Raw genomic sequence first — 27,466 nt, forward strand, 5'->3', positions numbered from 1 at the left:
GGAACAGGACGAACACCTCTTTTTTGGCATGAAGCGTCGATTTTCCATTCTTCAGTCTTTTCTCCGTGTTCTTTGAAAGAGTGTGAGAGAGTGTATTTATTTATTTGGTGTCTAAGCGTATGCTTCCTTTGGGTGTGGTGCTCAATGCTATTTTATAATCTTGGATTTAAGTCGTGCAACTGTGTAGTTGTGGTTTCTCATGAGTCAATGATTGTTTACAGTGGTGCCACTGCATTTAAATCCACAGAGGGAAGAACAACTGTTGGATAACTGGAGGGAGCTGCAGGGAAATTCGGTTTTTGGTATCGAAAGAGCTCCTTGGAAATATAAAACTGGATATTAAGAGGATTTCATTTGATTAATTCAGAGTGGTTTAAAGTGCACTCAAGGCAAAAACTGTCACAGGAAAACGAATTTAAGATTATTTATAGGTTGATATTTAAACGTTTAATGCATGACAACATTGCCAATGACACAAATAGTTGGTTTGAACCAATTCTTTAGATGACTCTATCGACTTCATAAAAAAAAAATAAAAAAAAACACTATCTCATGGGAATACATAACTATTTTACGTTTTGGGAAGCCAGTGGCTAATTCGTATAAATTCGTACAATCTTATTCATACGTTTTCATGCAATCTGCTTAGCTACCCCCACTGATGGTTATATTTAGCGGAGTAGCTTTTTCTTCCAAAAAAAAAAAAAAAAAACGTGTATGTTTTCGTTCAAATCACAGCATGTGAATATAAATATATGAAATCGACAACTTATATAAATTAGTGACATTTTATCATGCCATTGGATTGGAAAACCTGCTGTATTTTATCATTTTATAAAAACTTTTAAAATATATGTCTCTCTATTATTATTATATATTATATTTGATCATGGGTTGAAATCCAACTGGCTGTAACCGACAATATTGCATTTTTTCTAATAAAAGGACTCAAGAAATATAACATAGAAGATAACATATGATAACTATCGGGTTTTTCCAATGTCAAAGGCTTGTAAAATATGACAGATTAGATAATTCACGAAATATTTTTATCATATAGGAGTGAAAGGTCACACCCATGCATTCAAGGCAGGCGTTTACTGTAATTATGATGCTAATTTTGCGATAAGCAAGTCTCAATTCCAGGATGACTTTCGTTTTTTGACCAATCAGAACAAAGTCTACTGATGTCACTGAACGGCTCCTGCAATTAAGATGTGACGTCACAGAAAACAGCCGGAAACAGTAAAAGGCCATGCGTGCTGGGGGGCGGTTCAAGATGGCGCTCTAGAAACATGTGAGTTGATGTGCTCTGCAAACTCAAATGGTGAAATTTACTTTTAGTGCTGTCAGAATAAGTCTAAATTACTTTCAAATAGCTTCAAATAGCAATTTATAAATAAATGTTCTTCTAGTAAAGAGTGACACAATGGGCAAGTCCGAAAAAAGGAAAACAAAGAACGCTTCACAGGCTACCACTAGTCCTGCAATCAAAACTAATTATGAAGCGCTGCAAGCCTCTAATAATCTTGCGACAGAAAACCTGCATGATTACGTCAAGACAGATTTACAGGTAGATGCAATTTCTGACGAGTTCATGTTGTGCGAGGAGGAATTTCCTTCACTTTTAGACACGCCATGCAAATCTCCTGCCGCCAAACAACGGAAGACTAATCAATCTGAGATTGCTGACGTGCTCTCTCAACTTGGAGCACTTTCTCAGTTAATAAACACTCGATCTGATTCCCTGGAGAAAATCATAGGAGAAAACACACGCGCGATTACCAACATGAAGGAGGTAATAAATGAAAACACCAAGCAAATCACAAGTGTCAAACAAGCAATCGAATTTATGAGCGAAGAGGTTAACTGTCTGAAAACCAAGTGCGGTGCAGTGGAGTCCAAGATGGGCAAAATGGAGCAGACTACCTCTGAGCAGGAGAGAAGACTAGAACATCTGGAAAGTTATTCGCGACGTTGGAATTTAAGAATTTACGGAGTCCCCGAGAAGGAGAGAGAAGATGTTCGACTACAGGTGATCCAGTTGTGTCAGCGACTCCTGCCAGAGGACAGAGACAAACTTCCGAACGCCATTGATATTGTACACCGACTTGGTCGCAAGCAGCCGAACAAAACTCGAGGAGTTATTGTTCAATTTGCCTCCCGATTTTATCGCGACGCTGTGTGGCGTGCAGCAAAGGAGTCTACTTTTCTCAGGGAAAACGGCCTGAAAATATCTGAGGACTTATCTCCTGCAGATAAAGAGAGGAGAAACAAATTATGGCCGGCAGTGGAAAAAGCAAGACAAAATAATAAGCGTCTTACTTTATTGGAGGTAGGGCGTTTGTAGAAGGAATTGAAATATTCCCTCCAGCCTGAAACTTCATTTAGCTGACCTGATATACATGAAACTTGTTTCACTTTGTGCCGAAACCGTGGGTTAATGAGAGGCTATTTAATTTAGAGATTTTTGCCCTTAGGTTTAATTTATTTTTTCCCTTAAAAGAAGGCAAAGTCCAAATATATATATTTTATTTTTAGTTGGTATTTTGAAGGTATTTATTATAATTACTACCATTCTAAGTTATAATTACTTATATAATTTTGAGAAAAAGATACTCTGGAGATTTGTTTTGTTTTTGTTTTTTCTTTTATAACTTAGAAGGCAATCTAATCTCAGGAATATGTTTTTATATTTCTCCTTGTGGAGGAGAAAAAAAAAAAAAAAACTAAGCCAACAACATTGATGGTTTTATTATTATATTGGCTGTATTTACACTACATAAATGAGAAATCTGAAATTATAAGACAAAAGACTACTCAAGTTCTTTAGATGTTGATGTCTAAATTCTGAATTGCACTACTTTATTTGTATTAATATAGAGTTTGCTGTTCTCATCATTTTACGTGTGTTAACACATTTTCAGAGACCAATATACTCTACTTCTATTGTAGACCTTTCTTTTTTCCTTTATGTCTCTATCTATAATTTCTTTCAACACTAGAGGGTTAAGAAACATTATAAAAAGGAAAGCAATTTTTTTGTTTCTTAAACAATTTAAGTCTGACTTTTGTTTTTTGCAAGAATGCCACTCAACCAAAGAGGATTGTAATTTCTGGAGATCTCAGTGGGGATCTGATTTATGGATGGCTCATGGAACAAGTAACTCAGCTGGTGTCTGTATTCTTAAAAACCGTTTTGATGGGAAGATTGTATGTTCTAATTGTGATCCTGGTGGACATTATATTTGTCTTGTATTGGAAATTTCGAATGTAACCATTATTATTGTTAATATTTATGGGTTTAATCAACAAAAAAATAATGAAAAACTTATTGATCAAGTGGAAGAACATGTGTTAAATTTGCTAACCAAATATCCAAATTCTTATTTAGTTTTTGGAGGGGATTTTAATGTAGCTTTGGATAACGTCTTAGACAGATGGCCTCCAAAGTCTCCTGATAATTCTAGTTTGTACTTAAAGAGGTTTATGCAGCGATTTTCTTTACTTGACAGTTGGAGAGAAACTCATCCTTCTCAAAAACTATTTACGTGGAACAATAATTCCTTCTCAAACCAATCACGTATCGATATGTGGCTTATCTCTAGAGATTTAAACAATGTATCTTCTGATATTATTCCATCACCACTTTCTGATCACAAATGCATCTCTATACGCATTCCTCTATCAAATACTGCTAATTTACATAGAACTACCTCATATTGGAAGTTGAATATTTCATTGCTTAAGTATAATGAAGTAAAGGATAAAATTAATTTCATAATCACTAAATATTTTGAAAAAGCTAATGAGGAAAACAATTTTTGTAGTAATTGGGAATTGATGAAACATGAAATTGGTAAATACTTGCGTACTTTTAGTAGCAAATTGGCTAAAAAGAAAAAAAATGAAGAGAACATTATAATATATAAAATCTCAAATCTTCTATCTAAAATGGTTCTGTCTGATGCTGAAAAAGTTGAGCTTGTTCAGCATCAAAATGTTCTAGATGACTTTTATAAAGAAAAGGCTCAGGGAGCATTTGTAAGATCACGAAAAAGATGGATCGAGGAAGGTGAGCAAAACTCTTCATATTTTTTTAGACTAGAAAAACAACAAATGAAAACAAATTTGATTGGAAAGCTACTAATCAATGGATCTCTCTGTGAAGACCAAAAGGCCATTGCAAATTTTTGTGCTAAATTCTATCACGATTTGTACACCTCTAAATTTAACAAACAACATGCTCATGATTTTTTTGAGTCATTATTTTCCATTAATCAATTAAGTAACACTGATCAAACCATTTGTGATTCTCCCATTAACTTAAAAGAAATCGAGGAAGCAATTAAATCTTTAAAAACGAATAAGTCCCCTGGTACAGACGGTCTAACATCAGAATTCTATCATATGTTCAGTAAAAACATAGCCCCTTTTTTGTTAAACGTATTTAAGGAAAGCATAAATAAATCGTTTCTTCCACCCACATTATGCCAAGGGCTGATCACTTTAATTCCCAAGCCAAGTAAAAATATTACTTTATTAGATAATTGGCGTCCAATAACATTGTTAAACAATGATTATAAAATAATTGCTTTAGTACTGGCTAAAAGATTAAAGGGAGTGTTACCTTCTATTATCGATGAAACACAATCTGGCTTTATGCCAAATAGACATATATCTAATAATATAAGATTAATATTAGATATTTTAGATTATTCTGATTTAATTTCTAATGACAGCTTTATCTTTTTTTTAGATTATTATAAAGCATTTGATACTTTGGAACATGGTTTTTTATTTCAAGCACTTCAAAAAATTGGTTTTGGTGATTATTTTTGTAAGATGGTTAAAATGTTATATGTAAATGGAAATAGTTCAATTAAACTGAAAAACGGCACCTCTCCCAGGTTTTCTCTAAATCGTGGTGTTCGTCAAGGATGCCCAGTGTCTCCTTATCTGTTTTTAATTGCAGTGCAATTTCTCAATTTACATATTAAAAACAGTAACCTGAAAGGAATCACTGTTGGAAATGCAGAATTAATCATTAGTCAGTTAGCTGACGACACAGCATTGTTTTTGGAAGATTCCTCTCAAATCCCAGTAGCCTTAAATATCCTTCAGTCATTTTCTAAAGTTTCTGGTTTAAATCTCAATATTGATAAATGCGTATTATTTCCCATTAAAAATTGTAATCTCTCTTTAATATGTGGCATAGCTGTTAAAAGCACTGTTAAATATCTTGGTATAGAAATAACTAAAGAAAAAAATAGATGTACAACAAACTTTAATCCGATTATTGAAAAAACTAAGAAAAAACTTAATTGCTGGCTTCAAAGGGATCTATCTATTAAAGGAAGAGTTTTGCTCACTAAGGCTGAGGGACTTTCACGCCTCTCTTATGCCGCACAATCTCTATATGTAGATAAGCCTACATGTAAATTGATTGATAGAGCTCTAACAGATTTTGTCTGGAAAAATAAATGCCATTATATGAAGAAATCTGTAATTTTAAATTCTTACGACAAAGGTGGTTTAAACTTTATTGATTTTAGTTCCTTAAATTATACTTTCAAAATAAATTGGCTTCATCGATTTTTGAAAAATCAAGACTCTATCTGGAATATTTTCCCTCAACAAACTTTTTCATATATTGGAGGTATAAAATTTTTATTGATGTGCAACTATAGCTTATCAAAAATTCCTATCAAACTTTCAAATTTCCACCAACAGGTTCTTTTGGCATGGGCTTTAATATATAAACATAATTTCACTCCCCATAAATTCTTTATTTGGAACAACCAGAATATTTTATACAAAAATAGAACTTTATTTTTTGATCGGTGGTTTAATAATGGATTACTTTTAGTTTGTCAGTTATTTAATGACAAAGGATTACTAATGAATTATGCAGAATTTCTTTCAGAATACAACATGCCAGTTACTCCCAAAGAATTTGCAATAGTTATGGGAGCAATACCATCAGGAATTTGTATGCTTTTTAAAAACTACAAACAATCTACTACAATAAACATTGCTTTCCCTGAGCCAGTAGACACTGCAATAGGTCAAATATGTTTTTCAGGAAAAAAAGATAGAAATAAGAAAGTTAGATCCCTTTTTACTGAAGATATTATCTCACTATCTCCTGCAATCTCTTACTGGAATAATTTATTTAAAAATTTAAAGTGGAAAAAGATTTGGTCTTTACAACAAAAATATTTTCTCACCAATAAAGTGAAAGAAGTATCATTTAAAATACTAAATAAATTTTACCCTGTTAATTATTTTATGATTAAATATAAAAACAATATTGAGACAAGATGCTCATTCTGCCAAGTTCACACAGAAACTGTTTTTCACTTATTTTGGACATGTTCCTATGCTGAACATCTATGGAAAGATGTAGAAACATTTATTAAAAATAATATCCAAAAAGACATATCTGTTACTTTTAAAGATATTATTTTTGGACACTTTGATTCTGATTCAAATAACAACAAATCTTGTTTTGTTATAAATTTAATTTATTTTCTTGGCAAATTCTATATCCATAAATGTAAATTCACCAACAACAAACCAATTTTTCTTGTTTTTCGGAAAGAATTTAAAATGTATCTTAATACTATTTCATCCTCTGTAAATAAGAAAGCTAGAAAAACAACTTCAATTTGTAATGACTTTAATTTGTATACTCTACTTGAAATATAAATCAATATCTTACCCTCATGTTCTTTTTTTTTATTTTTCATGTTAGCAATTGTTAAATTGTATGTTTGTTTTGTATATTCAGATGACATATTGTTGATACATATTGTGTACTCTACACAAAGTTGTATATAATTGATGTCATCTTTGTATTGTTTGCAATCACAATAAAAAAAAAAAAAAAAAAGGCCATGCGTGCTGTTTTTAGCCTGTTTACAAACGTCTTTGGAAGTGGATTTTAAAAATGTGTGACGCGGTTAATCTGTGGCAGTGCTTTGAGCAAAAGGCAATTATGACAATTTACTAAATATTTCAAATTTGCGGCCTGAAGGAAACTTCAAAGAATGTTTTTTGCCATATCGGCGGATCTTCAGAAATCATTTAACCGCAGACAACAAGGGTTTAAAAGCCTGTTAAAAGCTCAACAAATATCATAGTGTCTTCTTTATTGACTGTGCTCAGGTGGAACTATCCGTCTCATCTGCCACAAAGCGGACTTCCACTGCAAACAAGTACACACACACACACACACACACTCACATAAATTTGATGTGGTCTAATGCAGCATCCTTCTTTGTGTGTTGCTTTTAACAGGTGATGTGCTTTAACGACATTCTAGTGGCATCAGGGACGATGTCATGCCGGTTCATGCCGCTTTTGGCCCAGTGATGACTTGTTTATCAAGAAAAACACATCAATATTCTGTGACACAATGGTGAATCATAGCACTTACAAGTTTTAAGTGCACAGTAATACGTCAGAAACATAAAAAGACAATTCTTATATTAAAAATTCTTTGAAATGTCTCCGAGCCTAAACACGGAGTCTTTGCTGGGGGTTTTGATTGGTTTGACAGGATGTGGGTTATCAGTTATCAAACCCGAGACCTGTTTATCCAAGATAAGGGTCATTTTGATGATAAGTATCTGGGGTTTAATGCATCAAAAGCGTGGCTAACATCAATCCGGGGTTTGGCCTTCTACATCCTTAAATGACAAAACAAATGACTGTTGAGAGTTCACTTGTTCACAAACATTGCAGATTGCAGGAAAAAGTATGTGAACTGTAACCGTAAAGACAAAATAGCTTTCTCTGCTGTGGAGTCAAGAAATTTGATTAAAAGATAGAAATATGAACTGTCACCCCCATTTTTGAACATAGACGTGAAAGTACACTATTCACACTTAAATTGTTGTAATTCATAAACGCTTTTGAATACAGACCAAAGGTTGGTCTCTTTTTAAAGAAGACAATCTGCAGATTATTGCAGAAGTGAAATCATTTCAAAAAATGAAAGCATAAAAAAGTTATAGAAGTTTAAATTTACTGTAAATACATTTATTATTTTATTTTTATTATATTTTGTATAAAATAAATATTTTATAAAATATGTTTTAATCCAAAATTGCTATAAAATTAAAGCCATATGTCTAAATAAGTTGTGTTCCAAATTTGAAGTTGATATAAAAAAAATGTAGGTTCATATGCAATTTTGTTTAGGCGTTATACCACAAAAAGCCACCGGGGGCCATTGAAACTCCATTGAATTTTTTGGATGCATTTTTTTTGTCACAAATGTATCAATTTCTCTCTCAATATTATGTCTATGATGAATTTGGAGTATATAAGCTTTCAAATGATATATAATTTATGATGATTACTAAAACATGTGATAGGGAAAAAGGAAGCGGAGTAGATTTTTTGTGACAAAGCTCAGAACTCCTGTTATGATGTATATGTTTTGAGGTGCACTCTTTTTATAAATTAATCTTTTACTGTTCCTTCATCATTTTTAACAACAAAACGTGGTCAAATATATATTTAGGAGTCTTAGACCTTTCCAACGATATATAGTTTGTCATGATTAGATTAGGATATAATTGTAATATATTGAAGTAAATTTAGGCGTCCCGTATACGGGACGGTGACAGTTAACAGATGAATATGCGACAAAACTACAGAACGTCACATTTTATTATTAGGTCTTTTGACACGTACATGTTTTACCAAATAAAAATATAGTTCACCCCACTATATGATGAGAGTAGCTAGAAGTATTGGAACAGTTGAATTTAAGGCAGATGTAAAAGATTAAAAGCTAATATTTAGTTGCAGATCCCAAAAACCCACAGACTTCACCAGACTCTTGGTCTTATGCTTTGAAATGCTTTTCTCCTGACTTTAATGCAGCCAGTTCCAACTGTTGCTTGTTTTGGGGAGTGCTCTTCTGTCTTTAGTCTCCTCTTCACATGGTGAAATTAATGTACAATCAGATTTAAATCTGGAGATTGATTTGGGCAATAAGACTTTACATTTCTTTGCTCTGGTAAAGTCTTTGACTGAACTGGCAGGGTGTTTGGGGTCACTGTCCTGATCCAATATGAATTGTTTTCTAAAGAGTTTGGTGGCATTTTCTTGAATATAGGTGATTTTATACCTCCGTTCCAAAACTCTACTGGCTCACAATTGTGAAGAATCTTGCCTTTTTATTTTTGGCGCTGATCAGTTTTGCATCTTGCTGTGTAGCTTCTGTAATTGTGTGTCAAATTCTCCTGTGGACTATGGACTGACAGAGCATCATCCCAGCTTTCTGGAGGTTGTTGGAGATTTTACAGACATGTACTTCAGGGCTTATTTTCACAGCTTTTGTGTTTCGTGTTTTCTTACCCGATCAAGTCATCGTTGGTTGCTGATGTTGCCTGTAGTTCCCAAACTCTTGATTTCTTCATGCCCTTTGTTTTTCCTATAGTTCTAATTGACTTCCTCTTTTCTTCTAGCATCCAAATTGCTTGCTTTTCTTTCAGAGTCAGCTTCCTCGTCTTCATCCAGGTTTGTGTGTGTCATCGTCGAATGTAAGACTTACACTGCAGAAGCAATGGATATAACCGATAAGACATATTCTCTGCTTTTAATATCTGAAGAATTAATGCCCTAACCCTAACCGGACACAGCTGAACACTTAGAAAGACCCAAGAGGCAATCAGACGCTGAGATGAATCTCGAAAAGTGCTGATCTTCCTAGCTGGTGAAACATCTTTGTGTTGAATCACCCATAATAAAATGTGACATTCTGTAGTTTTGTCTCATATTCATCTTTTAATCATATGTACAGATTTCTTGATTCCACAGCAAACAGAACATTTCTGTCTTTACTGTTCCAATACTTACGCTTTTAAAATAACCTGACTGCGGGCATGGGCCAGATATTATTCCTGGCAGGCCAGTGGCCGACCACTGCTCTACACCAACAACTGCACCTCTACTGACAGTATTTAAAATGCTGTGAATTACAAACAGGAAGCTCCATCCAGCTCTTACAGTTCAGTGTTTGCAGTGTTCTTCACCGCTCTGTAGACGTGAATGTCCCTTTGAGAGTCATAATGGACCTCTTGCACAGAGAACCTCTGTCGTAGCTCCACGAGGAAGCGCTCGTCGCGCTCGTAACGAATCCGACAGGACAACACCACCACCGTGTTCTCCGAGCTCAGGTGTTCAAGAGTCTGCAGGAGGGCGGGAAACGTCTCCTCCAGGTAAACAATGTCGGCTCCCAGGATCAAATCGAAGCTGCCTGTGGGATATAGATGGAGATTCTCACCCCAGGTGAGTTCAGACACCTGTACCGCCCCCTGCTGGCTGGGAGGAATGTTTTCACGCACATTCGCAGCCAGAAACTCCAATGCAGGCTCTCGGTCTGTAATTGTCACATTGGCTCCTGCAAGAATTAAGTATTGCTGACTAAATCAATTCAGGGGAAAAAAAAGCATTTTTCAGGCAAAGTATTCATTCTTACCAAGAAGAGCAGCTACAATGCCCACCAAACCTGTGCCGGCTCCAAGCTCAATAACTCTCTTTCCTTTCAGATCCACCTTTCCCATCTCCAGGAACATGCAGAGCACTACTGCCTAGAAATAAAACAAGGCTGGATTATTCATTTATGATGACTGAAAAAAGTACACTGCGGTCATGCGGGATTCAAACCTACAGCCTTTTTTCCTCTAGTGCAGTTTTTAACCCTCTAAGTGCAGATGATGAACCTGAACTTACTGCGTCCCAGACCACAGCAGCGACACCCAATCGGTTCCAGTCCTGGCTGAGTCTGATCCTGTGATTGGCCAGATGAAATTCAGCTGAAGTCTGGTGCAGTTTCGACAGCGCAGGCACTAGATTCTCATCATAGGGCACCAAAGCCATCTTGAACTGTTAAAATGCATGAAAAGTCCAAAACACATAAGAGGAATGAAATATTATTGCGTTAAGTCTTTTTCAGTACTTTAATCATAAAAGATAAGTTAATTATAGAATAAAAGTCATATCGGATACCTTTTTTTATGTCATGTTGCATGAAGTAGACTTATAGTACATACCTATTTTGAAGTCCAACAAGTTAACAGTTCCTTATTCTGTAAAGTTTAAACGTAATTTTATTGCAAAACAAAGAAAAATGTGAAACCGTCAAGAAAGATCTGATAGAGAGAGAGAATTCAGCGTGGTGCACTCAGCCAGCGATCTGTCGTTCGTCTGTTTTTACTGCTGTCAGTCGCGACTCACCGGCGCCATCTGATGTTCAGGCGTGGAACTGCTAGTGGTGATCATGAAGAAATACACCAAGATGATCAAACTCTTATTTTGGTTCTCTGAATGGAGAAAAGAAGAAGAAGAAGAAAAAAACAACAACAGGAGAAAAGAAAAGAAAAGTATGTAGTCACTGTTAAATACAAGAATGCAGTATTTGGCACACCCCTTTTTTATTTTTCTGTGAGGAGTATACTCTAGAACCTATATGAAGAATATATGTGCATATATAGCCACATATAGGCAAAATTGAGGTGCATATATGTGCATATACAGGCCATATAGGTCTCCTGTATTGCTTCTTTATATCCACATATAAGCCCTATACATAAAACATATGTCTCCTATATAGCTCATGAAGGATCTGGTCATTTTGTAGCTCATATATCACTTTGGCAACTGTCATACATGTTGCCTAGCTCATATTTTCTGTTATCAATGTAATAACTAAGAACTAACTAAAAAAAATCATGCAAGAACTTATGTATGTGCGAACAGGTGAAATTGGTATCACATGTAATTGGCATGTTATGGAATTTAACTATAGCAATTAAGTGAAAGGAGATGAAAAGCTATGATGTCTACACGTTTTCCTAAAACATTTACCAAGTCAATTCTTTCTTGAAGATAGTGGAAAAGAACTGGAAATGTATATAACAAAATGGTTTGTCGTTTTTACATTTTGTCTTGTACTATTTGATTGTAAAATTCTACATTTTGGGATTTTACTTATGTTGCATAACATCTATGGATTTTGATAATTGAACTAATATATAGGTAAACATATAGGTGAACATATAGGTGCATATATACATGCATATATGCACACGTATGCACATATATATGTACACATATGTGCATATATAATATAGGAAAACGGCCAATTTATATATGTCACATATATTAAAAACCTTTATCAAAACCTATATTAAAACATATATGTTTATTTCCATGTGGGGTTGTCACATGATACTTAGACGGACATAAAATGGCAGATTAGAACCCAAAGTAAAAAAAAAAAATTAAGTATAAAACAAGAAGCATGGGGGAAAAATATTTTACTGACGCGAATGTGCCAAAGCGATCTCAGTCGGGTCCATGATGCAGAAGGTTAAAAAACAATCCTGAATGTAGCAACACAGAAAATCAGCAGAAATAACTGTGTCAAGATCACTTCCTTAATTGCATGAGCTCAGTGCCTTTCAGCTAATGTGAACCACACATTTGACTTTTCATGTGAAACAAAGTAGAGGATATATCAACCAAAGAGGTCTATAATGGCAGATGAAGAATGTATACACCACTCACGACCCAAGCATTTCAATGTAGCCTAATATGCAGATGCACAAATTAATAAAGAAATAGTTGTTAACAGGAGTAATCTTACCCTGATTTCTACATAATTTAGTTGTGATGACATTAGATTGTAACATGTGACTTGAGTTTGAGGAACAGACATTCAGCTGAAGACTGAAGAAGTTCTCAGACAGAAAAGACAGTTTCTGCAGTTTTAAGATATTGAAAGCATCTGTAGATTTTATTTTTTAGCATATTAATGATACGTTCCTGTTGTGGCTTTTCAGATCTGTGGAGTGTTCTTATCTGGTAGTGTTGAAAAAATGTTTCACACATTCATTTTCTTCTGTTTGTGGCATCTGGTCGGTAAGTTCAACACGTTTTTACGGCGTCACGACAGGTTTAGTTAATTGTTGTTTCATCTTGTCTCGGTGTATTTTATACAGATGGAGAGAAGATTGTGTCAGTGACGGAGGGAGATTCTGTAACTCTACACAGTGAAGTTACTAAAGAACCAATATATTATTTCCGTAATACAGAATGGATGTGGGTAGGACCTGAAAATACTCGCATAGCTAGATTCCTTCAGCGTATTGAGATGAAAAATATTAGATATTATTATGTTGAGAGATTCGGAGACAGACTGCAGATTGACAATCAGACTGGATCCCTGACCATCAGGAACATCAGATCGACAGACTCTGGACTTTATCATCTGATCAGTGAATTCTCAGGAGAATTATTCAATGTTACTGTCTATGGTGAGTGAGTGAATCGTATGTACCCTATAAAGTCGTGTTTTAATAAATTAATTAAAATCTCTTACATATTTCAATATGTTCAAATGATGTTTTTGTTTTATTTCTATAGTATGTGTATTTGGGATGTGTGTCTTTGTTCTTATTTTTGAAAAACAAAGATAAAAAAAAATGCCAAAGATTTATATCTTCACCCACTTTGGCCTAAATATATGTTTTTCTTTTTTCTTTTATATTTTGTTACCTTGTAAGGCTTTGTTTGTAAAATAGAGAAACTGGTTTGGCTGTACTGCTCAGTCAATTTTCTAAATAGTATAACCAACATGACAAAGAACTGTGATGAAATCGTGTATCGTGATTTTCCTGAAAAAAGACATGCATTAATTGCGATTCTCATAAAATATTAGATCAAGTAAGCACAGAATCAACTTTGCACTGTTGCGCGCGACTGCATCAAAGATCAGACCAAAATATGCATGCAAAAAAGCAAATGGAAAGAAACGCCACGGTTTTTTGATGTTTAGTTGAAAATAACATCAAAGGCACCTTTTACCTAAGTCTCGCAGCTTTCTTTGGCCAAGGCCCGCCCATAAAGCGGTTTGACTGACATGTCCAACAACCAATCACAATTTGTTTCTTTCATCATCACATTTTGGGAAGTGGAAATGTCGCCACAACAACAGATCACTGTATAAAACTCTTGATAATTTTAACGATTCTATGCCGTGAACTTTAAACATTTCACATACTGTTGGAAATCCAGAGTTAAGTTGGTCCTGATAAGCGTTTGTTGTTTGTAGTTTTCTTCTTTCGTGAGGGGGTTTGGCGCCACAGTATTTTGTTTCCAGTTGGAATGTTAAAGAACAAGGCGGCAAGGAAGTCGACCGGAAGTTGAAGTCGGCCGCCATCTTGTAGCAGAACTTCACTTGCGTTAGCATTCCCATTGACTCCCATTCAATTTGGTGTCACTTTGACAGCGAATAACTTTACATCTGAGGCGTTTAAAGACTCCGTTTGTTCATTATTTATTTCTAAAGATACACAACAATGTATAAAGGGCTCCATTACCTTCTATGTTACATAATGGCCTTGTAGAAAAAGTTTTTGTAAAAATAGGCTAACGATTGCGTCATAACCACTCGACTCGTCAAGCTTCGTTTGAGTCTGCGCGTCAGAAACGGAAGTGCTAAACATAGCTAAAAATGGGCTTCACTTGTCTCAATTGAGTTCCAATGGGGTCGCTGTGTCCATTTCTTTTACCGTCTATGTAAAGAACGTGATATGCACGTCTTGCGGAAATCCTGTAGAATTCAACCAATCTGATGATGACTTTGACATTCCTGAAGTGTTGCCAGTTTAGTTTGGCATATGCATCTGACGTTTAACCAACGGTCCATGGGCGTGACGTCTGACGTTGATAGGGCTTTAAATGAACTTAATCTATATTTACCTTATTCTCTCATGTTTTCCAGCTCGTCTTCCTATTCCTGTTATCACCAGACACTCTGCATGTTCTTCGTCATCATCATCCTCGCAGCAGAATTGTTCATTGTTGTGTTCAGTGGTGAATGTGGGTCATGTGACTCTCTCCTGGTACAAAGGAAACAGTTTATTGTCCAGCATCAGTGTGTCTGATCTCAACATCAGTCTCTCTCTACCTCTGGAGATCGAGTGTCTGGATGATTCATACAGCTGTGTGTTAAACAATCCCATCAGCAACCAGACTGTACGTCTCAACCGCACTGAACTCTGTCAGCCATGTACAGGTATAGCACTTGTGATATTAATGAACATTTATGGAAAACTCACCACAAATACATTTCTTTCTGTTCAAATGTTGAGTTTGTCATTATGCAGGTGCAGGTTTTCAATAAAGCCTCTTTTTCTGTCCTCAGACTCTGTTCACTGTTGTGGTCTCACTGAAGCTGTGATTCGATTGGTCATCTCTGCTGTGGTGGGCGTGGCTACTGTTGCTGTAGTGGTGTATGACATCAGATCCAGAAAAGAGGAAAAGAAACCGAGAACATCACAATCAGTATTTGAAGGACAAAACAGTATTTGACTTCCTTTGAGTCAGTTCTTGTCAGAAGTCATGGAAACAAAACATGAAAAAGAGCAGTAGCCCTGCAAGATGTGTGTACTTGTGTGGTTTCTTTTTTCATATATATATAGAATATTGCTTTGCATATTTCACTGCTTCAAAGACTTGAAATCAAAGCATGAGTTTAAAGAATGTCTGGACTGAATGGAATCAATTTGAACCGAGCATCAGAAACTGAAGGTTGTTTGTAGATTGCTGAAGGTTTCAATTTATATGCACAAATGCTAATGCAACTACATATAAAGAATCTCTATTAGTTTTTTTTTTTTTTTTTTTGTAGACTACACTGTCACAAATGCTGTCAGCTGAACTTAATTTGTACAGTGCCCAAAGTATTCCTTTTAACAATTAATGACAAAATAATAAAATTTTTAAACTGAATGTAAATATTGAGTTGTGTCTTCTGGAAAAGATGGTCATATTTGATTAAATACCAGCATACAATAATAGTACTCTCTAGTCAGCTGGTTTACTGAAATGACATATCATTTTGATCAGATGTTCAGAGACAGACTACAGATGGACAGTCAGACAGGATCTAGTGAAATTACAGGAGAGCGTCCTTCCACTGTTTTGGAGTCAGGATGATTATATGTTTGCTTCTCTTATGAATCCAAATTTGCCACAGAGGCAATTTTGCCTCCAAATGACAAGCAATAATATCGCCCTGACATTGCTTATATTCCATTAATTGCTTAGACACTAAAAGTGGTAGATAAGGCCCGCTCATTGAAACCATTCACTTATGTAAATAATCTTTAGACCAAGTCTGTAAAAATGCAAGCATTCTGTTTTTTTTTTTTTTTTTTTTTTTACTCCGCTTGCTATAGTAAAACAGACAGTTCTCTACATTACACACATCATTCAAAACGAACAACTCTTTTGTTTCATTTGGACTGATTGGCTAGAGGCGCAGCTGTCAATCTAGAACTTGCGGCCAATGGTGACGCTGAAGCCTCCCCTGATTTACATGAAACTCAAACTGCAACTTTTAGAAACGCAAGCGCAGAACGTGGAAACAAGAGCAAAGGGGAAAAGACCACAAACACACAAAAAAAAATAACATATGAGCAGGAAACCTGATTTTGTTTGCGATTTGGAAAATGTTGAATTCATGTTTCAGAATTGTGTAATTCATGACTGCGCTGTTTGTTATTTAAAAAAAATTGTATTTGTTTTTTGGTTTTGTGCGTTATTATTTTACATGTGTTTTTAAATATTTTATTGATGCGCATTATTTTTCGATCTGTGACTGCAATACATTTGGCGGGAAAATAATCCTATATTATTGGATAAGGATCATTTTGATTCAGATTCTCACCACCTAAAATTCACCATGACTTGCCTGTAAGTTTTACTCCACTCAAGGACAACAACACTGAATTTATTTATAGCATATTTATTTTACAGCAGAAACTATGTACATTCAAATTTGATCAAGGTTGTATTAATATCCTGTCCAGTAATTGTTAAATTCTCTGTTTCCAGGTTTTTTATGACTTTAATTCATAGCTCTTCTAGATCTGATGTCATAAACCACTACGGCAACAGTAGCCACGCCCACCACAGCAGAGATGACCAATCGAATCACAGCTTCAGTGAAACCACAACAGTGAACAGAGTCTGAGGACAGAAAAAGAGGTTTTATTGAAAACCTGCACCAAAGTAATGACAAACTCACAAACAACATCTTGAGGTACCTGCAGATGTGTGACATCTGGGTTGAGCGATGTCCAGATGTTGAGTCTGGTTGCTGATGGGATTGTTTAACACACAGCTGTAGGAATCATCCAGACACTCGATCTCCAGAGGTAGAGAGAGACTGATGTTGAGATCAGACACACTGATGCTGGACAATAAACTGTTTCCTTTGTACCAGGAGAGAGTCACATGACCCACATTCACCACTGAACACACCAATGAACAATTCTGCTCTGAGGATGAGGATGAGGATGATGAGGATGAACAGTTTGAAGAGTCTCTGGTGATGACAGGAATGGGAAGACGAGCTGGAAAATATAAAAAATAAGACAAGATAATTATTATTATTATTATTATTGACACTTATTTTTAGCATTTTAAGAAATTTGGTTTGAGTTTATCTCAAGCTTTCAAGAGAGAATGCATAAATCTTCATAAATATGTACATTGAATTAAAACACTCACCATAGACAGTAACATTGAAATAAAACGGTCTGTATTTTATCATCTGTAGTTGATAGAGTCCAGAGTCTGTGGTTCTGCTGTTCCTGATGGTCAGAGATCCAGTCTGACTGTCGATCTGTAGTCTGCCTCTGAATCTCTCAGTATTGAAATAATTGACATCAGGCGCCTCCTTATTAAACTGAATGACTACAAGTGCTTTCTCAGGTCCAAACCTCCACTGTATGTAACGTATGTGTTTCCTGGGGATGTCAGTAGCATCAGTGTGTAGAGTGACAGAATCTCCCTCCATCACTGACATCTTCATTCCCTCTGTATCTGAACCAAGCAAACCACAATAGCTAAATTAAAGGAACAATAGTCTATTTTGAACAATAGGGAGTCTATGACTTCCTGGTCTCACCTCTTTTTACTAACATTAATATAAAAATATGTTGTTTCAACACCTGCTTGACTTTCTTTCATCTGTGGAACACAAGATGTATTTTGAAGCCTAACAATAAAAGTTAAAGGGATCCAATACAGCACTGGACCTCGCTGGCATGCATTGCTTTCACACACACACACACACACACACACACACACAAGCACACACACACACACACACACACACACAAATACTTGTATCCCCATAGGCGTAATGGTTTTTATACTGTACAATCTGGATTTTCTTTTGCCCTACAGCTAAACCCACCCCTTACAGAAAACTACTGGTAATTTTAAAATTTCATAAAACACTGTTTTGTCTGTTTGTTAAGTCTTTCGTTTTATGAGGACACAGGAAGTGTGCTCATAAACAATATATACCAGTACACACACACACACACACACACACAGACACACACACACATACACACATTTCTCCATAGAAGAGAATTGAACAGGTTTGGAACAACATGAGGGTGAATAAATGACAGAATTTTAGTTAATCTGACTTTACTCAACCTGAAACCATAAAAAAAACCATGTTTAACTCACCAACTGGACGCCAAAAACAGAAGAAAATAAGTACACAGAACATTTCTTCCAGCAGTATGAGAGAATGGAGGAAGTCTACTGAAGGAACTCTGCTGTCTGCCAGTGTAAAGAACTACTCCAGTTGTCCTTTATGTGGTTAAACGTCTGATCCTCAATAGTCACGAGCCATTGCATTTCAGCTGTCCCGAGTTTGAATCCTATCATTAACAGTCCCGTCACAAAACACATGCAAAACATCACACAAATGTTCGAAAAGCAAAAAACCCCATTCCATACTATTTGAACGCTTCTAATATTTTTATTCAGTGTGTGTGTGTATATATACAGTATATAATATAGTATAGTAGTACTGCATCCTTCATAACTCCAAAAAGTCTTTAGTTTTATTATATTTATAAGAGAAAGATAGTCTGTACCGATTTTTCCCGGAAAAACACGACCGGCTGGAGGCGTGACGTGTGGGCGGAGCTAAAGAATCACGAGCGCCAGTAGGCTTTTGCGTTGAGAGCATGTTGAAGCTGTGACATTACCGTGAGGGAAAAAAACATCATCCAAAACAAACCATGGCTTACAGTCAGATTCAGCCGTTTATTTTTGACCCAGAATCAGATCCCGAGGCTGAAACTGAACGAGAGCAGCAGCAGCAACGACTCGCTCCGAGTGGGGCTCGAACCCGGGTCTCCGATGGGAGGCGGACGCACTAACAAGGAGGCAGAGATATTTTAAGCAGTTTTACTCACCGCCTGTGGTTCCATCACACGATCGTGACCCTTTTTGAAACTTTGTCCATGTTTATCATGGGAATCCAACTCTTTAACAGTGTAAAAAACTCAGTATGCATGAAATAGCATTTCACCCCCCCCCCCCCCCCTTAAATATTTGAGTATGCCAATGGGCATTTTTGCTAAAATAGTAGATTTTACTAATAAATTAAAGTTATTATTAATAAAAGTCTTGTTTACCCCATTATTTAGATTCATTATTTTAAGTTTTTGTATTTTAAAATACTTAGGTACTGCTGCTTAATACTTAAAATTAGTTACACATTACAGTGAGCGTAATACATGACAGACAACTGGTGAATAATAAACAACTTAATTTATTTTCTTCCTCATCTTTTTTTTCTGCAAATACAACTTAATCTCTTAAAGCATTTTTGAAAATGAGCAAAAATATAGATCACTGAACAATAGTAAACATTCTATAACAAATAACAGTAAGCATCAACATCCTTTTTTAATATGCTTTTTTGTTTGTGTGTGTGTGGTATAGAGAATGTTGTTTACTCAATGTTTGTGGTGTTATATGTGTTTGAGTGAAGTGCTGAGTATGTAATGGTGGTGTTGTATACTTGTTGGCTTGCATGTGTGAGTTTTGCAATGTTCTGTGGCATTAAAAATGCATTAACAAGACACTTAACAAGTATTTAAAAAAATAGAATATATAAGGTTTTCAATATGTTACAAATGTAAAATAAATATACAAATAAGGAAGTATTATGGACATAATACTACCTTATTTGCATATTTATTGAACCTCTCTTCCCCTATTTCTGGCATCTTAAAGGGATACTCTACCCCAAAATGAAAATTTTAAAAAGCTTTGTTCGTCTTCAGTTTATCTAGCTTTTGCACATAATGAAGCTTGGAAATATGATGTATGTAATTTTACATGTTACATCACAAGGCAAAAGAGCACAGAAATGTTAATATTACAGAATGGAAACTGTGGCTAACACACACACACACACACACACGTGTACAACAAGGAGGATCATCTTGCACAAGTAAAGGCGGTCCATCTCAAAGTTCATGACTGTAACACATTGTGGGTGGTTTTGCTGTGAATGCTGTAAGAGGAAATGATGGTGAAATATCAAAAGAAATAGTCCAGTGAGAGTGAAATGAGAAGTCCTGAAAGTAGAGTTAACACGTTTCATTGGTTAACACTAATACAGCTGGGCACCAGAAACCTCAGCGATGGCCCTGACTTCATGTGTGTAGGCTATTCCTATACTTAGAATTTACTGCAGTTGTGCTCAGTTCTGTTTCTGCACATCTACACCTCGTTTATTATATTATCAAGAATTGAATCATTTTCACAGAAAACGGCCAAAAGGTTGGTCATCCAAGAGGGAAGAAAATGGCTTACACATAATTTTTTTAACATTTGGCTGTTAGTGGGTAAGTTTTATGCCTTTTAATTCTTGCTGTATTATTTTTTTTTTATAAAAATGCAATTAAAATAAAAACAAAATAATATTGGAAGAGTCCAATATGGAATAGTTGACCAATTAAATGAAAATTGTTATTTTCCTATAAAAACCCATTAAAGCTGCAGTAGGTAACTTTTGTAAAAATATTTTTTACATATTTGTTAAACCTGTCCTGTCCTGACAGTAGAATATGAGACAGATAATCTGTGAAAAAATCAAGCTCCTCTGGCTCCTCCCAGTGTCCTATTGCCATTTGCAGAAATACATCTGCTCCCGGTAAAAACTAACCAATCAGAGCTGCAGCCGTAACTTTGTTTGTGTTCAAAATGTAGAAAAATGTATATAATAAGCGAGTACACCATGAATCCATTTTCCAAACCATGTTTTTAGCTTGTCCTGAATCACTAGGGTGAACCTATAATAAGTGTTTATATTCGGACTATTTTAGATTGCTTCGGGGGTACCGCGGCGGAGTAACCCTTTGTGATTCTTCATATACATAAACAGAGAGAAGTAGTTCCGGCTACGATGTTCTTCCGCAAGACGCAAGCAGTTCTGTTTATTAACCGCTAGAGCGTCAAAAGTTCCCTACCGCAACTTTAACTTTAGTAAAAATTTTTACTTAAAATTAAAAGGATTGTTGTAATTTTTTAAGAGGATAATCATAATTAATAATAATGACTGTTAATTATTATTAGTTGCCATTATTGCTACAAATATATGAACAGACACTTAATTTGCATTCAAAATAATCAATACTGGGTTTAAAAATTGAATTATTGAGTCAAAAAGCAGAAAACTAACAAGCAAACAAGCAAAAATGGTTCTGCATAGCTGTGTCAAGAAATAATTAAGAGCAGCATTTCTGAGCACAAAACTGACTAAAGTACCTTAACCACTGGGAATGGTTTCTTGAATGTTCTCCAGGTATGTGTGGTCCTCAGACAGGTGGAACGGAGACGGTATCAGAGATGGAGGGAGATTCACACACTGAACATACTGAAATACTGATAAATTTTATTTTAAGCCATGTGATGACAAAAACCCTTCCTGACCCGGAAACCCCCCCTGACTGTGTTCTCAAACTTATTTTGTCTTAGATAGAAAAATGATAAAAGGAGGCAAAGCCTAATACAAATTTCTTTTGGTCGGAAATTATTAAACCAACCACAATCTGTTTTACTGTCAACAACTAGCCTAAATGTGAATATGCATATAATTTGTATTTTTTTTATCTTTATCTTTATTTAAAAAAAAAAAAAAAAAAAAAAAGGGGGAAGTCGTGGCCTAGTGGTTAGAGATTTTGACTCCTAACCCTAAGGTGTGTGTTTCTGAGTCTCGGGCCAGCAATACCACGACAGAAGTTAGGGGTGGGCGGATCGATCTAAACATCAAGAGCATGGATGCCAACACTGGTATTGGTATCGGATCGATACAATTGTAATTTAATCGATATTTTAATTTAAATATCTCTCATCTACGTTCATTATACCTCTACAATCCTGAGCAAATGCTGCTTTCACATCCTGGCCCACTTTGCTACTCCTTTTTATTCTTTCTTTTTTTATCTTATTTAAAAGGCTGTAAAGAATTCATTCTACGGTAACTAATAACTAATAATTTTGTGGACTTCAATATATTAATAAAAAATATTGCCTAAATAATTGATCATTCATTCACCTCAGAAATTATGACGTAGACCTACTGCACTCCCCTACACAAAAGTTTTTTTGTTTAAAGATTTTTTTAAGTAAAAAGTATCGTATCGGTATCGGCAATACTGACCCTATATGTATTTGGTATCGGATCGATAACAAATTTTGCAGTATCGCCCACCACTAACTAAAGTGCGCTTGAGCAAGACACTAAACCCCAACTGCTCCCCACGTGCCGCAGCATAAATGGCTGCCCACTGCTCCGGGTGTGTGTTCTGGCTGTATGTAATGACACTATATTTTTGTCTAAACAATTCTTGTTTACTGAGTTGCTACACAGGCCTACTGTAACCGAAGGAAATGTACTTCTTTTTTTTTTTAAATGTCCATTGAAAATGTTCCATTATAATATGCAAAATGCCACGTTATGCTGTTCAGGAAGAACAACGGGGGCACAAAGGAACATTTAGCAGTCTATAATCAAGGAAACACTGGGAATCATCACAACAGGCACTAAAGCAACACATACTGTAGACCCGATAACCACAAACTGAGACTGGGGCTTATGAAGACAGGATAATGAGGGACAGACAGGTGTGGGAAATCAACTTATAATCATATAACAACTAAACAAGAACAGGAAACAGACCCAATAAGGCAAAACAGGAACTGAAACACATGACAGAACAGGTCCAATCCTGACACAACATTACAGCATCATTTTTCTGAGATCATTTCTACTATGATAGACACTAGGGATGCACGATATTGGATTTTGGCCGATATTCGATATGCCGAAATTTCAAAATAATTTTGGCCGATGCCGATACCGATATCGATATATATACAAATTTTTCGCCTGATATATTTAAACTTTAATTTTACTGAAGAGAAATCCATGTATCTCTTCTGTACTGATTCTACCATAAATGTATTATTTTACAAATGTAGACAGACATTCACATCTAAAAAACAGGTCAATTATTTCACTTGGAGAATATCGGTTTGGCTCATCGGCAGAAATATTCATATCGGCCGATACCGATGATGGTCATTTTAAGCTTTTATCGGCCGATACCGATGTTGTGCCGATATTATCGTGCATCCCTACTAGACACAATGATGTGAGACACAAGATGGCGCAAGTCACGTTCTGAAAAAGGGTGTGGCTAGAAGGGATACAGCTACGGCCACTTGTAACAATACATTATTTTTGCTACCTATACGATAGTGTTTTATTAACGTCTACTACACCTACCCCCAAACCTAAACCTACCTCTTACATATGCATATACAGTAGGCTAATTATTGTTGTTCCACACACAATAATATTGATGTGTGCATACCCTGTGGCCATTCTCGCTTCAACCATTAAATGAGAGAACATGCCGGTTTAATGAATGAAAGGAAAGGACGTGTCGTGACGTCAATCTCTGAAGGTACCACGGCTCAAACCCATGACCTTTGGGTTACAAGACCAACTCTGTAACCATTTGGCCACGACAAATGGTTACTGGTACACATTGAACTACAGCAAAAAATTCTTTATTGATTTAATTATTTCTTTCCTTCATCATCGTAATCTATCTAGCCGAGTTTTTCGACCTCTGGAGATCGAGTCTCTGGATGATTCCTACAGCTGTGTGTTGAACAATCCCATCAGCAATCGAACTAAACCTCTCAACAGCACTGAACTCTGTCAGCAGTGTCCAGGTACAGTACATCTCTAGCAGTGCGCTTCTAACACTAGTTTTTTATCTGAACATTTAACATTTTCTTCTGTCTCTTTCCTAACAACACGTCCACTGTTGCGATTTCCCTGAAGCTGTGATTCGATTGGTCATCTCTGCTGCGGTGGGCGTGGCTACTCTTGCCATAGTGGTCTATGATATTAGATCAAGAAGAACTGAACAAAGGCTAAAAGTAAACACAATTTAATTTTCCAAAACATTTCTGTGTAATAATGTTTATAAATATTGATAAACTTCTGTCTTTTTCCTAATAAAGTTGTGCTATATAAAAGTCTGCTATTGTTTATTTGATCTGAGAGTCTAAGAAAAGGTAACCACTGAGGGAGTAAGATTAATACTAGTGTAGTTTTATTTTATTTTTTTGTATATCTGTCTGTTTTATTCAGTTATGAGATATTCTGTATAGGAAATATGTAGTTTCCAAAGTCAAAAGGCCTAGTGATAACACATTTGCAAAAAGATGCAACGGTTTAATTAATTTGCAACCACACGTTTATTGATTCGGCACAGGTGTGTCAGTGCTGTTGTGGTTGGGCGGTTTGGAGGTAAAGGAGGGCTGCAGATGGATGGATTTACAGGCCAAACATCACTCCATCAGGCGTTTGAAGGACTGAACCGTGGGGCAGACGGCGCCCCAGTCCACGGGCTTACGGTACTCCCCCTTCTCCAGTAGGTACTGGCGCCCCCTGTAGTTTGGATGCTCGTAGAAGATCCAGATCCCGTCCAGCACTTTACAGGAGTGGACTTCACGTGTCCGAAAGCGATCTACCACGGATGGACAATCCTCAGTGGTCTCATACACCTGGCCCGTGAAATCTCCCTTGTCATAGAGTTGGATCTTGTATTCAGAGCCACTTACCTGGAGAGGACAGAACACCCATTGAACATCAAATACACACAACATAGGATTTTGTATCCATGTGGGTGACTTACAAAGTGGATCATCTTGCAGGAGCAGAGGCGGTCGTTCAGACCCATCCAGCGTTGGTAATCCGGATACTCGCCTCGAGTCAGAACATACTGGTAGCCCATGAAGTTGGGCCTCTCGTAGATCACCCAGGCCCCGCTCTCCACACGGATGGAGTTACACCGGTTCAGGTAGGCATGGAAGTCCGAACAGTCGCTGTCGCACTCATACCGACGGCCCTGGAAGTTCTTGTCCTCGTAGAAAATGATCTGCACGAAGGTGACAGTGTAATTTTATTTCACCCTAAGATATTATTTTAATAAACTACCTCTGGTTACGTTACAGGTCTATTAAATATTATTATTTAAAAATATAATATCTAAAAATTATTTTAATACAATTATAATTTTTGAATTTTATATATAAATATATAAATATATATATATATATATATATATATATATATATATATATATACACACACACACACACACACACACACACACACACACATACACACACACACAAAACTTAATAAAACATTTATACAATTATTTTTTTGTACAAAAATTAAAATGGAAAAATAAATAAATGTATATCTTATATAAGTGTATATAAATTAAATATAAAATTACAAATAAAAATAATTTTTACAATGCTGTTATAAAAAACATACAATATATAAACTATATATATATATACACACACACATATATATATTCAGTATTCAGGGCCATTCAGTTTTATTAAGCAGCCTATCACTTTGCTTAGTAGTAAATTACCCTTCTCCATCCCCAGCTCCTCCTTTCGCCCATATATATATATATATATATATATATATATATATATATATATATATATATATATATATATATATATATATATATATATGTATATATATAATTTAATTGCAATTGAATTAAAAAAGTTAAACACAATCTTGTATGTCCAACCATTTCAAAATGGCTCTGTTGTCTATCACTAATCAGTCACAAATGGCAGTTAATAAATGATCAATAATCGGAGCAGAGTGTCCTGGTCACCTTCGTACTCACCCGGCCCATTCTGCAGAGGTTCGGCTGGCAGCGGCGCCTGTGGAAGGGGTAGGGTTGCAGAGCTGTGCTGGTTCAGGACTGTCCCACTCCGGCTCTTTTATACCCAGACATTCCTCTGTAAAGAGGACATTCGCTTTGTCATGAAAACCAGATCCAAAAATTGAGTCAGTGCTTTTTAGAAAAAGACCGGTGGATTATGGGATATAGAGACGGCATCGTGCGCGTGGGCCTGTTTAGATGTGTGATTATTCAGCTGTGTTGGTAGGTACACACACAACTCCACACGCACTTGTATTAAAAATTATTGGTCAATAGAAGTGGATAACAGACATCCTGTGTGCAAAGAATTGAAATTCCAGACTACACAATAGCCTAATAAACACATAAACATGTGCATACACTTGCAAATGTATAAAACGCGCGCGCTCAGATACACACAAAAGTGCCATTCCTGGCTGCAAGCAAAAATCTCTGCCAAATATCAGGGATCAGATGAGCTTATATGGCTTCAGTGTGAACTACTTCCATCCAAAAACACACAAAAAGAAAATATTTCTTAATTATTTGCTTAATACTCGTGTAATACATATTCTTTACGACTAACAAAAAAAATGCTTACTACAGCTAGCGAATTTAGTAAATGCTTTTAGAGACTTGTGTAGTAAATATAAATATAAAATTTGAGCATAAAACCTTTAGTAGATAGCTAAAAGTGTGCACAGAAAACAAAAACAGTGCTTGGAATGAACAAGAAACTGGTAAGAGTTTTAAAAACAAGTTATTTCGAGCTAAATATGCTAGCTAGCGAGGAAAGTAATTAGGATCTGGGATTAATTCTGCATAAATTTACATTAATGTTAATATGCTGCATCTGTTCAGATTCTAAGTGTGTGACACTTCGCTATCCCATAATTCCACAGGAGCTGAGGAAAAAAATACATAATAGCACAGAGCTAATTGCTTCTCTTTTTTTAAATGTAAGTGCTAAAAGTAATAATGAAATGTCATTCTTTGTGGTAAAAGTGTAGTTTTTGCTTTTGTTATTGGTACAATACCACAAAACCAAGTACAATTCCAACATAATAGATAATTGACATGTCTGCATACCTACTTTCTTAATCAAATTTTGTTTAAGTATGACCACTAGGGTGCAGCGTTCATCTTTTCTTCAAAATAACACTTTAGCGCCAGAAATGATAACAATTAGCCACAATAACGCAGATCCCTCATAAATTGTCTTCAGAAAATGCTATAATATTATATTTTAAAGACTACTTGTGTACAATAATATGGAGAACCATTTTCAG

At 35.7% G+C, this 27,466-nt stretch overlaps 4 protein-coding genes across 6 annotated transcripts; 1 reads left to right on the top strand and 3 right to left on the bottom strand.

Annotated features, from left to right (window-relative positions):
• Nucleotides 1-8,513: 8,513 nt before the first annotated feature.
• On the bottom strand, nucleotides 8,514-11,297 carry mettl21a (methyltransferase 21A, HSPA lysine). Of its 2 annotated transcripts, XM_026235674.1 has the most exons (4): nucleotides 11,073-11,297; nucleotides 10,753-10,905; nucleotides 10,499-10,610; nucleotides 10,023-10,420 (listed from the first exon to the last, which is right to left on the bottom strand). In XM_026235674.1, exons 2-4 carry the CDS (start codon nucleotides 10,897-10,899, stop codon nucleotides 10,023-10,025), a joined length of 657 nt encoding a protein of 218 aa, XP_026091459.1. In that variant the 5' UTR covers nucleotides 10,900-10,905; nucleotides 11,073-11,297. The 2 variants fall into 2 exon arrangements, with proteins under 2 accessions (XP_026091460.1, XP_026091459.1); XM_026235675.1 differs by lacking the exon at nucleotides 11,073-11,297 and having other exon boundaries at nucleotides 8,514-10,420; nucleotides 10,753-10,899.
• A 1,437-nt stretch (nucleotides 11,298-12,734) lies between these two features.
• On the top strand, nucleotides 12,735-15,816 carry LOC113064762 (natural killer cell receptor 2B4-like). The gene is made up of 4 exons (XM_026235672.1): nucleotides 12,735-12,942; nucleotides 13,023-13,337; nucleotides 14,807-15,100; nucleotides 15,230-15,816. Exons 1-4 carry the CDS (start codon nucleotides 12,900-12,902, stop codon nucleotides 15,394-15,396), a joined length of 819 nt encoding a protein of 272 aa, XP_026091457.1. The 5' UTR covers nucleotides 12,735-12,899; the 3' UTR covers nucleotides 15,397-15,816.
• Nucleotides 15,817-16,661: 845 nt separating this feature from the next.
• LOC113064763 (SLAM family member 9-like) lies at nucleotides 16,662-18,749 on the bottom strand. The gene is made up of 4 exons (XM_026235673.1): nucleotides 18,577-18,749; nucleotides 17,602-17,916; nucleotides 17,136-17,444; nucleotides 16,662-17,058 (listed from the first exon to the last, which is right to left on the bottom strand). The coding sequence occupies exons 1-4, from the start codon at nucleotides 18,617-18,619 to the stop codon at nucleotides 16,937-16,939; spliced, it is 789 nt and encodes a 262-aa protein (XP_026091458.1). The 5' UTR covers nucleotides 18,620-18,749; the 3' UTR covers nucleotides 16,662-16,936.
• Nucleotides 18,750-24,666: 5,917 nt separating this feature from the next.
• Nucleotides 24,667-26,265, bottom strand: LOC113064766 (gamma-crystallin S). Of its 2 annotated transcripts, none has more exons than XM_026235678.1 (3): nucleotides 26,160-26,265; nucleotides 25,131-25,373; nucleotides 24,667-25,056 (listed from the first exon to the last, which is right to left on the bottom strand). In XM_026235678.1, exons 1-3 carry the CDS (start codon nucleotides 26,166-26,168, stop codon nucleotides 24,784-24,786), a joined length of 525 nt encoding a protein of 174 aa, XP_026091463.1. In that variant the 5' UTR covers nucleotides 26,169-26,265; the 3' UTR covers nucleotides 24,667-24,783. The 2 variants fall into 2 exon arrangements, with proteins under 2 accessions (XP_026091463.1, XP_026091462.1); XM_026235677.1 differs by having other exon boundaries at nucleotides 26,148-26,238.
• Nucleotides 26,266-27,466: the final 1,201 nt, after the last annotated feature.

This window comes from Carassius auratus, chromosome 47 (genome assembly GCF_003368295.1).
Source record: "Carassius auratus strain Wakin chromosome 47, ASM336829v1, whole genome shotgun sequence".
NCBI lineage: Eukaryota > Metazoa > Chordata > Actinopteri > Cypriniformes > Cyprinidae > Carassius > Carassius auratus.

What these genes read in the sequence shown, in the direction of transcription:
- mettl21a (XM_026235675.1), bottom strand. Translation starts at nt 10,899, where the DNA reads ATGGCTTTGGTGCCCTATGATGAGAATCTAGTGCCTGCGCTGTCGAAA. An exon ending in CTGCTGTGGTCTGGGACGCA is followed by an intron (nt 10,611 to 10,752) that starts GTAAGTTCAGGT and finishes TTTTATTTCTAG; the next exon opens with GCAGTAGTGCTCTGCATGTT. An exon ending in CATTGTAGCTGCTCTTCTTG is followed by an intron (nt 10,421 to 10,498) that starts GTAAGAATGAAT and finishes TAATTCTTGCAG; the next exon opens with GAGCCAATGTGACAATTACA.
- LOC113064766 (XM_026235677.1), bottom strand. Translation starts at nt 26,168, where the DNA reads ATGGGCCGGGTGAGTACGAAG. An exon ending in TGGGCCGGGTGAGTACGAAG is followed by an intron (nt 25,374 to 26,147) that starts GTGACCAGGACA and finishes ACCTTCGTGCAG; the next exon opens with ATCATTTTCTACGAGGACAA. An exon ending in CCTGCAAGATGATCCACTTT is followed by an intron (nt 25,057 to 25,130) that starts GTAAGTCACCCA and finishes TGTCCTCTCCAG; the next exon opens with GTAAGTGGCTCTGAATACAA.
- LOC113064762 (XM_026235672.1), top strand. Translation starts at nt 12,900, where the DNA reads ATGTTTCACACATTCATTTTCTTCTGTTTGTGGCATCTGGTCG. An exon ending in ATTCAATGTTACTGTCTATG is followed by an intron (nt 13,338 to 14,806) that starts GTGAGTGAGTGA and finishes CATGTTTTCCAG; the next exon opens with CTCGTCTTCCTATTCCTGTT. An exon ending in ACTCTGTCAGCCATGTACAG is followed by an intron (nt 15,101 to 15,229) that starts GTATAGCACTTG and finishes TTCTGTCCTCAG; the next exon opens with ACTCTGTTCACTGTTGTGGT.
- LOC113064763 (XM_026235673.1), bottom strand. Translation starts at nt 18,619, where the DNA reads ATGTTCTGTGTACTTATTTTCTTCTGTTTTTGGCGTCCAGTTG. An exon ending in CTGTTTTTGGCGTCCAGTTG is followed by an intron (nt 17,917 to 18,576) that starts GTGAGTTAAACA and finishes TGCTTGGTTCAG; the next exon opens with ATACAGAGGGAATGAAGATG. An exon ending in CAGATGTCACACATCTGCAG is followed by an intron (nt 17,059 to 17,135) that starts GTACCTCAAGAT and finishes TTCTGTCCTCAG; the next exon opens with ACTCTGTTCACTGTTGTGGT.